At 47.1% G+C, this 13,682-nt stretch overlaps 1 protein-coding gene across 3 annotated transcripts in view; it reads right to left on the bottom strand.

Moving 5' to 3' along the window:
• Positions 1 to 858: 858 nt before the first annotated feature.
• The window catches only part of NOL6 (nucleolar protein 6), a 65,913-nt gene continuing 53,089 nt past the window's right edge, over positions 859 to 13,682 (bottom strand). For 2 of the 3 annotated variants that reach the window (XM_050943547.1, XM_050943546.1), the window contains exons 24-27: positions 11,694 to 11,894; positions 9,651 to 9,770; positions 3,486 to 3,587; positions 859 to 1,375 (exon numbers count right to left, since the gene is read on the bottom strand). In XM_050943547.1, the coding sequence (XP_050799504.1) occupies positions 1,223 to 1,375; positions 3,486 to 3,587; positions 9,651 to 9,770; positions 11,694 to 11,894 (576 nt within the window). In that variant the 3' untranslated portion in view covers positions 859 to 1,222. The remainder of the gene's footprint in view (positions 1,376 to 3,485; positions 3,588 to 9,650; positions 9,771 to 11,693; positions 11,895 to 13,682) is intronic. The other variant, XM_050943548.1, reaches the window with a different exon arrangement.

The raw sequence follows: 13,682 nt of genomic DNA, 5'->3' as shown, positions 1-13,682 counted from the left end.
CTAAATTGCACTAAAACCCCCTGGTGCAAACAGTAACAGTGCTAGGGCTGGGGGTGAGGGTGGGGGAGAGTACTACAAGAAAGGGTATTTACAGGCAATTTAACCCCTTCGGTGTGGTTTAACTCCTGGCATGTCTAACTCAACAATATTAACGTACCCAACATTTTAAAATCGCGTCTGTGTCTCAGGAGACATGTTGGGACTTCTGAGAGCAATTTCAGTGAGACAGGAACACAGGCACTGCCATGCAGCATCAGACCCACGGTCCATTTAGTTCAGTATCCTGCCTCTGACAGTGGCCAGCACCAGCTGCTTCAGATGAAGGTGTAAGAACCCTGCAATAGGAATAAACTGCCTCCATATTAAGTCTCATCCTGATCTCTAGTAGTTAGAGGTTGGCTTAAGCCCTGAACCATTAGGTTTAATATCCCCTCCAGAATGCTTGTTAGCAGGAACGAAATGGATATTGAGAATATTCAAAGTTATGTGTCCAATCACTTTCTGAATCTTGCTAATATTTTGGCCTCAATGACATCCTGTGGCAGTGAGTTCCACAGTCTAATTACACACTGCATGAAAAACAGTATTTCTTTTTACCACTTTTGAATATTTCACCTTTTAACTTCTTTGAATGTCCCTTTGTTCTTGCACTGTAAGACAGGGAGAACAGAGGCTCCCAATCCACGTTCTCTAGCCCATTCATTATTTTATATATTTTTATCGTGTCCCCGATTTCTCTCTTTTCAATACTATAACTCTGGATAATCGTACTCCCTATATAAATGCACAGTTTGGCGGTGGGGAGGAGACGGAGTATATGAAGTGATCTTATCAGAGAAATGCTATTGGAGACAAAAATAAAAGCAGTTATTATAAATACCTCTTTATTATACTAGGAAATGCCCTTCTTGTTTTACATCCCAGCAGATATTTAAGACATGGAAAATGTATATAAACATTCACCATGATGAACAAATAGGAACGTTTATGAACAATACATCTCACCTTGAGATGATTTTGGAGAAGGTATAAAGAGGGGGTGTCTTATGTCTATAGAAAATACTATCCCTTTTCAAGGGCTGCAATGCTTTTAAGAATGAGATGTGTACCACATTAACAGGATTAGAGATATTGCTCAAGAATTTTCTTCCCCTGAACAAATTTATAAACAGAAAGGGTTACAGATATGGTACAGGAGGCCTAACAAGAGCTCTTGATGGTCTTAGATAGTCCATTTCTCTGTACGTGCCTCCACTGATCCGACCAGACCTTCGCCCAGGATCTCAAAGTCTTCTAGGATGGCTTCCACATTGGGAACGGTGACTAGCTCCTCACTGCTTAGAGATGCCATCATTCTTCCTTTCATGTTGGATGCCTGTAATACACATGCATATGGGTTGGGCTAACTGACATCTGCATTTTGTGCCCAGCAATGCTGTATTCTTCTCCGGAAGTTAAATCTCTAATGTAGGTCTGCATAACATACAGACCGCGGGCCGATGCAGCCTGCGGAGGCTCACTGTGCGGCCTGCGGCGGAGAATCAAAGGGCTCTGGGCTGCCCGCAGTGGCAGGGAGCCCTGTAAATCTCAGCCGCGGCCGGGATTCAAAATGCTCTGGGCTGCCCGCAGCGGCAGGGAGCCCTGAGCCCTTTAAATCTCAGCCGCAGCCGGGTTTCAAAGGGCTCTGGGCTGCCTGCAGAGATTCCTGGCCGCGGCTGAGATTTAAAGGGCTCAGGGCTCCCCGCTGCCATGGGCAGCCCAGAGCCCTTTGAATCCCGGCAGCAGCTCCAGCGGATGGGCTGGGACTGGGATTTAAGGGGCTCAGGCTCCCCTCAGTGGCAGGAGCTCTAATGCAACCCCTACCCACTCCTACTCTTCCGCAGTGAGCCCAACGTGACAAGTAAATGCTACCACTGTCCGGTCTCACCACTTCTCTTCCAATCCTGTCCCCTTTTGCTAGCACCACGTTCACTTTTAACAGCTCCTGTTACAGTGTAAACCAGAAGGCTGCAAAAGCGTCCCCTTCAGAGCATACACAACCAAGCAGCCCGTCAATATAGCAACAATGCAATTTCCAATCACAATTACCCCTAATACGTGCACGCTGAACACTGGAAAATTACTCACTGATCATCCTAGGAGGTGGGGACAGACGCATAGAGGGTGCCTTAAAGGTCAACGGGTCGAAGACAACCTGTCTGATCTGCCTTTGCTTTGATCTGTTACTGGGAGTTAAGAACCCGACCCAGCAAGATGGAATTATCTCCCTTAAGTCAATAGAGCTATTCAGATGTGTAAAGCTCGGCATGGGCTTGGGGGCATCATCTCATTTCATGGCAATCAATGACCAGATTTCAAAGCAGCAGCACTGCAGGGCAGCAAGTGCCCCAGGCGCAGAGAGAGGAGCTACACGGGCCCTACGAATTAAAGGGATGGCAGAACAGGCAGGGTGGTTGCCAGAAGAACTGTGGGCCATTAATCACAAGTTTCTTTGCGTCTTTGATGAGTTCCTCATATAAAGCAGCATGAATCACATCCACGCCTGTGCATCAGACCCACCTTTACCATCCCCCAGGCACTCTTCAAGCTATGCCCTTGCTCCCAAATAGCTGTGCATGTTAAACTGTGTGGTGCAAACTCAGCATGAACTCTGGGATCCCAGTGCTACCGTCTTGGACTGGTCAGTGGGGCTACAGACACTTGGCACTTCTGAAAAATCAGGCCCGGGAGTGTCAAATTGGGCAGCCAAAAAACACAGGCTTCCTTTGAAAATGAGGCTCTTTGCCTCAGTTTCCCTGTCAATGGAGACAACACTCACCTACTCTCCACGAGGGCTAAGAATGGCATGTGTGTTAGTGTTGATCAAAGGATGTGTGTATTGGGGGATATTATTGCCTAGCGCAGTGTTCAGCAACCTTTCAGAAGTGCTGTGCCGAATCATCATTTATTCACTCTAATTTAAGGTTTCACATGCCAGTCATACATTTTAATGTTTTTAGAAGGTCTCTTTCTATAAGTCTATAATATAGAACTAAACTATTGTTGTATCTAAAGTAAATAAGGTTTTCAAAATGTTTAAGAACCTTCATTTAAGATTAAATTAAAATGCAGAGCCCCCCGGACTGGTGGCCAGGACCCAGGCAGTGTGCATGCCACCGAAAATCAGCTCATGTGCCGACTTCGGCACCCGTGCCATAGGTTGCCTACCCCTGGCCTAGTGGATAGAGCTCTGGACTGGAACTCAGGAGACCTGGGTCCTGTTCCTGATTCGGCCATTGGCTGGATGGCCTTGGGCAAGTCACTTCACCTATCTGTGCCTCAGTTTCCCCGAATGTGAGATGAGAGGATACTGACCGCCTTTGTAAAGCATTTTGAGACCTGCTCAGAGACACTAGGTGACACTATTGTTACTACAATCCCCTCCAAACTTCCCACAGCACTGCAACAAATAACAAGAAACTAAAAGCAGAGGGTCAAAAACTCACCTTGAAAGGCTGGGGCTCAAAACTGGAGGGTTTCCACAAAACTCCAATCACCTCCCCGCCGTGCAAGTCATAGAAGAACAAGGCCAAGTCTCCAAAGGCCTCCTGGAAGAGGATTTGAAAGGGAGTCATGTCAGGCGTCACAAATTACATGTCACAAATCCTGTGTAATGCTCCCCAGGAGGGAGAGACACCAAGGACACTGGTTCACAGCCAAGTAGGATCCGGTGAAAGATTCTTGCAAGTGCAGATTCTACAACTGTTTCATGGATCACCACATCCCAACTTCAATTAAAATGACCTGCTTTCCAGGGACTGGCCACCATGCTCCCCTGCACCTGTCCCGCAACAGAGCCATACCAACTCCAATGCACTGGAGCTTGTCATGCAGGAGGGGGGCGAGATCTGCTAGCCACCGACTGCCGTAATAAATGTCACTACAAGGCAGCCACACCAGGGAAACCACTACAATATGTAACAGCTCCCTGCAGCGTAGGGAAGGAAGAGGGGACTGCATCCAGCAAGCAGCCCCCAACTATCAGGGTTTTCCTTTGGCTTCCCACAGCAGCATAAGGACACTATAAGAGGTGTTTAGAGCCCAGTGAAAGATCAATATGAGACTTCAACCTGTCCCAGAACTAAGACCTATCTCCTACTCTCTGGGCTGGACATAATAGAGAGATGCAGTCCACAGGGAGTACAGTTCCCAGCAGGCCATGCTCCCCTGGATTGGAGGGAGGACCATATTGCAGAACCATATGGTTTGCAATTAGCCTGCCTGCCAAGCACTGGCCTTCCTTGCTACCAAGTTTCTGCTCTAGTGAGGTTAACTTCTTTCTGCTGCAGATCACTCTAGAAAGTGGGATGGGGAAGCCAGCTCATAAATGGACACAAATCAGACATCAGGAATTGTAACATTCAAAAACCAGGAGAGCATGTCAATCTCCTTGGACACTCAATAACAAGACTTAAAAGTGGCAATTCTTCAACCAAAAAAAACTTCAAAACACAGACTCCAAGGAGAAACCGCATAAATGGAATTAATTTGCAAACCAGACATCATCAAATTAGGCCTGAATAAAGACTGGGAGTGGATGGGTCACTACAAAAATTATTTCTCCCCTGCTGATACTCACACCTTCTTGTCAACTGTTGGAAATGGGCCACCTTGATTACATTGGCCTGATTAGCCCTACAAAAGTGATTTTTCCCCCCCTGCCTTGGTATTCACCCCTTCTTGTCAACTGTTGAGAATAGCCCACTTCCACCTTAATTGAATTGGCTCGTTAGCACTGACCCCCCCACACTTGATAAAGCAACTCCATCTTTTCATGTGCTGTGTATTCATACCTGCCTAGTGTATTTTCCACTCCAAGCATCCGATGAAGTGGGCTGTAGCCCACGAAAGCTTATGCCCAAATAAATGTGTCAGTCTCTAAGGTGCCACAAGGACTCGTTGTAATCACTAGATCGGTGCGCTAAACCTAATGCAGTTCCTTCTGCAGTTCCTGTCCCCCCACAGCCGAACTCCCACACCAATGCTCCAGGTGCCCTGCCAGTCCTACACTGACACTGAAAAACAATCACAAGGAAAGACTCGTCCCCAGCAACACAGCACCTTGGCTCACGGTAAACGAGACAATTCAGTTTCCTTTTAAAAGTCTGCCACCAGAACTGCCGTAATGCTCTGTGGGGCTCTGCAGGGACTTGCTCTCATGGCATGAATACTTCAACAATGTGAATGACCCATCAAGCCCGTCCTCCCCCAAGCCTCCTCAGGCGGCTGCCTGGAACAGGGGTTCAGAAAGAACGCTCGCAAACAATGATAAAAGCCCCAGCTTGATCGCCCTGGGCCCATACAACCCAACTCTCACTGCGGCAGGCGTGAGGGGAGAGGGTCGACAACTGAGCTAAGTAAACAACCTCACGTGTGAGTCTACCTGAACGCATGCCACCAGACACGTGGGGAACAGGGATCAGCTCTCAGACACAGTGACAGGAGGAATCATAGAATATACTGAGAAAGCAGGACAAATCAGCGAGTTATCTTAAGTGCCTACACACAAATGCAAGAAGCCTGGGAAACAAGTAGGGAGAACTGGAAGTCCTGGCACAGTCAAGGAATTATGATGTGATTGGAATAACAGAGACTTGGTGGGATAACCCACATGACTGGAGTACTGTCATGGATGGATATAAACTGTTCAGGAAGGACAGGCAGGGCAGAAAAGGTGGAGAAGTTGCATTATGACTGCTCAGAGCTCTGGTATGAAACTGCAGAAAAACCTCAGAGTCTCTGGCTACGTAGACTCTCTCCTCAAGCCCTATTCTACCAGCACTCCTAGAGACACCACTGACTTCCTGAGGAAACTACAATCCATTGGTGATCTTCCAGAAAGCACCATCCAAGCCACTATGGATATAGAAGCCCTCTACACCAACATTCCACACAAAGATGGACTACAAGCCATCAGGAACAGTATCCCCGGTAATATCACAGCTAACCTGGTGGCTGAACTTTGTGACGTTGTCTTCACCCACAACTATTTCACATTTGTGGACAATATATACCTTCAAGTCAGCGGCACTGCTATGGGTACTCACATGGCCCCACAGTATGCCAACATTTTTATGGCTGACTTAGAACAACACTTCCTCAGTTCTCCTCCCCTAACGCCCCTACTCTACTTGTGCTATATTGATGACCTCTTCATCACCTGGACCCATGGAAAAGAAGCCCTCGAGGAATTCCACAAATTATTTCAACAATTTACATCCCACTATCAACCTCAGTCTGGACCAGCCCACACAAGAGATCAACTTCTTGGACACTACAGTGCTAATAAGCGACAGTTATATAAACACCACCTACTGACCGCTATACTTACCTACATGCCTCCAGCTTTCATCCAGACCACACAACACAATCCATTGTCTACAGCCAAGCTCTAACATACAACTGCATCTGCTCCAACCCCTCAGACAGAGATAAACACCTACAAGATCTCTATCAAGCGTTCTTACAACAACAATACCCACCTGCTGTAGTGAAGAAGCAGACTGACAGAGCCAGAAGAGTATCCAGAAGTCACCTACTACAGGACAGGCCCAACAAAGAAAGTAACAGAACGCCACTAGCTATCACCTACAGCCCCCAACTAAAACCTCTCCAGCGCATCATCAAGGATCTACAACTTAGCCTGAAGAACGATCCCTCACTCTCACAGATCTTGGGAGACAGGCCAGTCCTCACTTACAGATAGGCCCTCAACCTGAAGCAAATACTCACCAGCAACCACACACCACACAACAAAAACATTAACCCAGGAACCTATCATTGCAACAGAGCCCATTGCCAACTCTGTCCACATATCTATTCAGGGACACCATCATAGGACCTAACCACATAAGCCACGCCATCAGGGACTCGTTCACCTGCACATCTACCAATGTGATATATGTCATCATGTGCCAGCAATGCCCCTCTGCCATGTACATTGGCCAAACCAGACAGTCTCTATGCAAATGAATAAATGGACACAAATCAGACATCAAGAACTATAACAGTCAAAAACCAGTCTGCAAACACTTCAACCTCCCTGTTCACTCTATTACAGACCTAAAATTCGCAATTATTCAACAAAAAAACTTTAAAAAACGGACTCCAATGAGAGTCTGCAGAACTGGAATTAATTTGCAAAATGGACACCATTAAATTAGGCTTGAATAAAGACTAGGAGTGGATGAGTCACTACACAAATTAAACTATTTCCCCATGCTAATTTCCCCCCTACTGTTACTCACACCTTCTTGTCAATTGTTTGAAATGGGCCATCCTGATTATCACTACAAACAGCCTGCCGACATACTGTTCTATGTGTGCCAGCCACAGAAGGAAAGCAGCCATGTTCTTTGGGCTGCATTAAATAAAAGGTTGCCAAATTGTTGGGGTAGGATGTTACATTTGTATTAAAAGGTCATAATATAGTATATATCAAATGTATTAATGTATGTTTTAAGTTCATCCTGCCAGCCATCCTTTTTAAATAGCAAAAAGAAATGACCCTCTGGGGCACTAGTAGAAACACATCTGACAGACTGCCAGTGTCTGTACTGAATAAGGCAGGGAAAGACCAGAACAGTCTTTATGACTGATTATGGTCCCCTTTTGTTTTAGAATAAGTTCTATTATAAAAAAAATGGGGTCTTGTTTCCTATATGCATTACAAACTAGACCCTCTAGTCTTTTTTTTTCTGTTTTAAGATCTAATAAATAAGAAATAGGATTCTAAATTGTGTTTATGTTAGTTAAATTTAAAAAATGCTGAAGGTCCGAGCCACAGTGTAAACTATTTTAATCACAAAACTTAGTGAGATTTACTTTATAATGCCTTTCTTGCTCAATATACAAACACTGCTGTTTGTAAATCAAAAAACAACACCAATTAAAAAGTAACCCGTCAAACTATCAGCAAAATCCATTGACTTCAAACAAAAGAACCATTAAAAACAGGGTGCTTTGCCATGGGGCTTTGGGTTAGTCTTACCACAACTCCAAAAGCATAGGATCACAAGCGACAGAGCCCGGCTCCCCACTGCGACCAATCTGGCTGGCCACTAAATTAATGCAGACTCTGGACTGGTAATGATAAACATCGACTGGCGGGACTGTGTGCACAGTGTGTATGTGTATATGTAACTAAAAAGGATATGCTAACTGCTGTATTCTCAATAAATGCAGTGTGTTGCCTTCTCCCCTATAAAAAAATCTAGAGTACTTTGTATGAGCATAACAAAATGAATCAGCGAATCACACAAGACAGAGGTGGAAGAGCCCCATTGGACCATCTCCCTGACAAAGAAAGAGCTGTTTCATATAGTATTGCTTACTGGTGCACTGTTTTGTCTTGCGAATATCTTGCATGACTGAATTTTCACTCCTTTCTTTGGAAGATTGCTCCACAGACTCTGTAGGGAGACAGACCATTTTTCTGCAATTTCTAGGAGGGTGTTGCAAACAGTGGAGAATAAAGAGTATATCAAGTGACTAATACATATCCTCTTAGCTGAGGTTAACCTCAGAGAGAAAGTGGGAGAAATATTGGAACTATATATGGGCGAGTATGTGTACATGCATACACGCACCCATCGGCACATCTGCCAGTATACTACAAGTCACTGACTTGTTTTGCAACGTGACAACAGAATTTCCTAAAGCTACTTGCCAGATTCACCAGTCAGAGAGGCCTTTATTCAGAACAGAAATATTTCCTTTCTTCTAGAGGGAAGGGTCCACAGATTCCATCATATCCAGGACAAAAACCTTCTTCATCCCCAGAAGTCTATTTTTTTCCTCCTCTCATAATGTATGAGCATATTTATTTGCTCACCATTGCTTTAAGGCAGAAATAAAAGTTGCTTTGCAGTAGGAAATGTTCTGATTAAAATTTCTGAATCTCACTATGTTCAATAACTGTTAGTTAATTCTTAGAGAATTCAGTGCATGGAAGCATCTCAAACCTACCACGATCTTCAAAGGGATGGCCACGCCTATCCTTCCCTGAGAGTTCTGGTTCTGCCGCTTGGCAAACCGTTACAAGAGAAGACGCACCGTCCGGGGGTCTGTGGACCTGCCCACCAGAAGAAAGGTTTTTCCTTTTTCTTCTGCACACAGAAGATCCACAGACCCCTTACAGTGGGCTGTCCAGGAGCAGTCTGCAGTCAGGGAGGGTTTGATTTAACAAAACTCTATGCAGCTGAGTAAATAGACTTTTAATCCGTGGAACCACAGCATGCAGAATCCTTTGCTCAAATACTGCTTTTGAGAAGCTTGTAATACTTTGTAAACTTATGCACGCTACAAAGAGAGTCCATAAAATCCTTCAGTCCAGGAGGTAGCCACTGAGGAGCTCTGAGTTTCTGGCCTTGTAAACTTCTGTTTTGCACCATTGTATCCACCTGGACATGAATGAATGGAATAAAACAATGACCTTTCACCAACAGATGGAATAAAAGAAAAGGAGTCAATGATTTTCTGAACTCTTCTGTATCTTTGATGTAGATCTTCAACTCTCTCCTAACATCCAGGGTTTGCCAAAGATTTTCAGTAGGATGTGGACAGAAAGAGGGGAAGGACTCTTTTGTGACCTCTGGAATACCGAATTTTACCTTGGACATGAAAGATGCATTGCTTCTTAAAACTTTGTCCTGATGGAAGATGCAGCACTGTGGTTCTACTGATGAGACTCCCAGTTCTGAAACTCTTCTTGCAGAAGTGAGGGCTGAGTGCTATGAGGAAAACCACTTTTAAGGAAACAGGGACATTTAACACAGAGGTTCAAAGGGTTCTTAGTAAGCCATTTAGCACTAAGTTTAGGTACCAAGGGGGAATCCTGCAAACTGGAGTGGGGCTGACACGAGACGCTGCTCTAAAAAATCTGGCTGGGACATGGTCTTTTGTTTTCCTGTTGTCAGAATCAACCTCTGCCCTCTGCTTTGTAGCCTCTGAACTGCGTTGGGGAGCACTGCAAATTGTGGAAAGGCAGACAGCAGCAGCCCTTCCAGCCACGGAAAGTGTGCATCCATGGCTACAGGTCAGTGAATCCTTCACCTGGGGCAGAAAGTGGGAATCTCTGCATTGAATTGGGAAGCAAATGGGTGACCGAGGGCTCTGAGTATTAAGTCAAAGACCTCTGGATGAAGACTCCACTTCTCTGGCTCTCTCCTCTGTCTGCTCAACCACTCTGCCTTGGTGTTTAACTCTCCTCTTATGCCAAGAGCTCAAAAAGGGACAGAGGATTCTTTTCTGCCCATGAACATAGCAGGCTGGTTTCTCATACCATGGCTGTGGATCTGGTGCCTCCTTGTTTGCTGACAAAATCTACTGTAGCTGTGCTTGGACATAGTTAGAACATCTCTACTGCTCAACTCTGCGGCTGGTGCTTTCAGTGATAGCTAACTATGCTGAGCTCAAGCCAGTTAATACTACGTCAAAGCTCCTTCTCCATCCGTGCTTGTATGAATCTGTTCTTTGAACGAGCTCCCGACATCGACTGGAGAGAACTGCGGTGACCGCTCCGAAATCTTGGGGACGTATGAGTCTCTTGACTTCCAGACACCAGGAGAGGGATTTCCCCAAAGAGCCTACCCCCTGGATAAGCAGAAGAGGCTTCAAAGTCCCTCCTTAAGAAGGGGGTCCATCTTACCAACCATCTGGTCTTTGAGGAGGAAAATCACCCTCAGATGGGATCACCATGTCTTGTACTAGGGATGGATCTATGAACATTATTGTGCCTCTGGGCCAGTCTCCATTGCCAGGAGACTGGTGTCACACCTGCTAGTCGCATTCTGCAACATGATCTTCCATGCAAAGCTGGGAGCCATTCACATGCCCGTCCCAAACCAGAGTGCTTCTCACACAGCAGCTGACGACAGAGGGCTGCATGCCCACAAAGCACCTGCTGCCCAGATCGAATGCTGCTAAAGCTGCTGCCACATGCCCACTGGGTGGCTGACAGGTGAGGTGACAAGGGCTTTGCCAGCGTGCACTGGTGAAACATGCTGCACTGTTGTTCTCTGTTTATCCACAGAGCAGGCTTCCCCTCGCTAACATGCCTGAAACCAACCCTGGAGAGACCATCCTCCATGAGCGAATAAGAACGTCAGTTCCCATGGCTGGTTCAATCCTTAGTTTCCCTGCTGAGACTACCAAGGAGCCAATTAGTGCCAGCTGCAGTGGTTTCCACATTGTGGACACCTGCGGCATCAGACTCATGTCACATAGGCTACCCGACAGTCATCATGTGCAGCATCACCTAAATGTGGACACAGCCATTCCCCTGTACTCCTCTTTTCTATCAGGTGCTCGAAGAGAGCTCTCTGCAGTGATCCCACTGTTCCAGCACCCACCATGGCCAGGTCAGGCGGCCAGAAACATTAAATTAACTGAACCACGAAGACATGGTTAGGGCTATCATTTGCACTGGAATTGCGAGGTCCCTACGCAGGGCTCCAGGTGTTATCTGCTATGGCGATTCTTTCACCAGGTGACAGCCCCACTCCCGTGGAATAGAGATGCAGTCACTATATGCAGAAGATGGAGAGGTTCGAGTATCCAATTCCTGCAGTGAAAGCAATCTGCACACAAGATACCCACCCAGAGCAGCTGAGCATGCGTGCACACCCACCCCTGAGGCCTGCAGCCACACTTACCCTCAGCTCCTGGAGGTAGTACTGTACTGGATCATAACCCACCACTGGGAATGCGAGGGTCCTGACCAGAGCATCACTCCTCAGCATTCCCCGGCTGAACGACTTCACCGGTGGGTCCACGCCCTCCAGGTGCCTGGGGATCTGCTTGGCATTCAGGTGGATAAGGATGTCATAGAAATCCAGCGGTGGGCGGAAGATCATCTGCAGAAGAGAAGGAGAGGGAAATAGGGGTAACACTGCTTGCAATATGCAGGATACAGTATAGGAGCCGTGGATCTCATGCCCAGGTATCCCGGAAGAGGGAATGATACCCCACCACGTTCTCAGCATCATTAACTCTTCAATGTCCCACTCCAGGCCAGCATCTGTTTCAGTACCTTTGCTGAAAGGGCTTTTTAATCAACCCAAGTGGTTACAGTTAGGGATGCAAATAGCGTTTTAAAAAAAGTAACTGTAGAAACTATTAAAATTATTTAACCATTAAGGAGTTCACACCAGAGGTGGGGAACTAGGAGTGCGGTTGGGAGAGGGGTTTGCTGCAGCATCCCCATATTTGATGTGGGGCTTCCCTGCCAGCCCCATGTGTGCCCCGGGTCCCGGTTGCCAGGAGTCCTGGGCATAGGGCCCGCAGCCGAGTTCAAACGTTAACACGTTACCAATAAAACCAAGGCGTATCAGTTACCTGGTGAACATTTTACATCCCTAGTTAGAGTCGGGGACTGGGAGTGTGATCTGGGGACTGGAGCAGGAAGGAGGAGTCAGGACTTCTGGGCTCAACTCGCAGCCCAGCTACTGACTTGCTGAAAGACCACGGACAAGTCACCGAAGGCAAGTCTGTGTCAGCCGACTCGGGCTCAGGGGGGCTCAGGCTGCGGGGCTGTTTCACTGCTGTGTAGCCAAGCCAAGCTCTGGGACCTTCCCATCTTGCAGGGTCCTGGAGCCCAGGACCCAGCTCGAGCCCTAAAGCCAACACTGCAATGAAACCGCCCCGTAAGCCCGAGTCAGCATGGACCAGCAGCGGGCGTCTAGTTGTTGTGCAGACACACCCTTAAATCTCTTCTTGCCTGGGCTTCCCCATCTGGATAGTAGAGTTAAATTGTATCTACCCCATAAAGCATTTTGACAGCCCCAGAATGAAAGATCCTAAGAGCCACAGATTATGGTTACAATGCCCGGGTCAGCGGCATGCAAGATAGTAACTCCGTGCATGTCACTGCAAACGAACCAGATTCACATTACAGGGGGGAACAGAGCAGCCCTCACTAATGGGTGCAACCAAGGCCGGGAAAACCCTCCAGCAGAGTCAAGCAACATGTGGATAACGCTGATGGAAAGATTTAAATCCAGTGTCTCAAACACCATGGGAAGCTAAGTCAGGGTTTCTCTCGGTGTAGGACAGCCGCTGTGCTACTTGCTCAGGACATGTCTGTGGGAGTCATGACAGATTAAAGGGAGAGGGAATGGAAAGGATGTTAGATTATTCGACAGCAGGCCAGGGAAGAAACCCCAGCATCCTAAATGCATTCATTTCTGGTGGGTTGCATGCTGCAGTCTCCTCTCTGAAAAGGGAATCAGAGGTTTGTGCCAAGTTCAAACAGAGGGAGCAGTAAACAATTGAAAAAGAGGATTCCTGGAGCCATGCTCAGTGTCGCCTCCCACCTCTCATCAGCCTGGGATTTTCTCTCTGCTGCAAGGTCACTTGAAGCCAGCCACGGTGATGGGAATAAAATGCACTGCCTAGCTGCTCTTGTGCAGTCTGAACTCTCTCACCCACCCACAGTTTGCGAAGAGCCAGTCGCAATCTGGTCACGTCGGATGATCAGAGCAGGGGAGAGGGCGGCTGCTTTCCACACCAATCTGGGCTCCCAGGCCTGCTGAGAGACCAGGCCACTGTGTGCTGGCCAGGCGGTGGGAAGGGGCCAGCTGGGCTCTGCTTCTCACTCCCCAGCCCATTGAAGCCCAGGACCCTCAGGCAGCCCTGGCCAGAAG

This window comes from Gopherus flavomarginatus, chromosome 3 (genome assembly GCF_025201925.1).
Source record: "Gopherus flavomarginatus isolate rGopFla2 chromosome 3, rGopFla2.mat.asm, whole genome shotgun sequence".
Lineage (NCBI taxonomy): Eukaryota > Metazoa > Chordata > Testudines > Testudinidae > Gopherus > Gopherus flavomarginatus.
The sequence above is the reverse complement of the archived record's forward strand: the minus strand, read 5'-3'. Positions and strand labels throughout refer to the sequence as shown.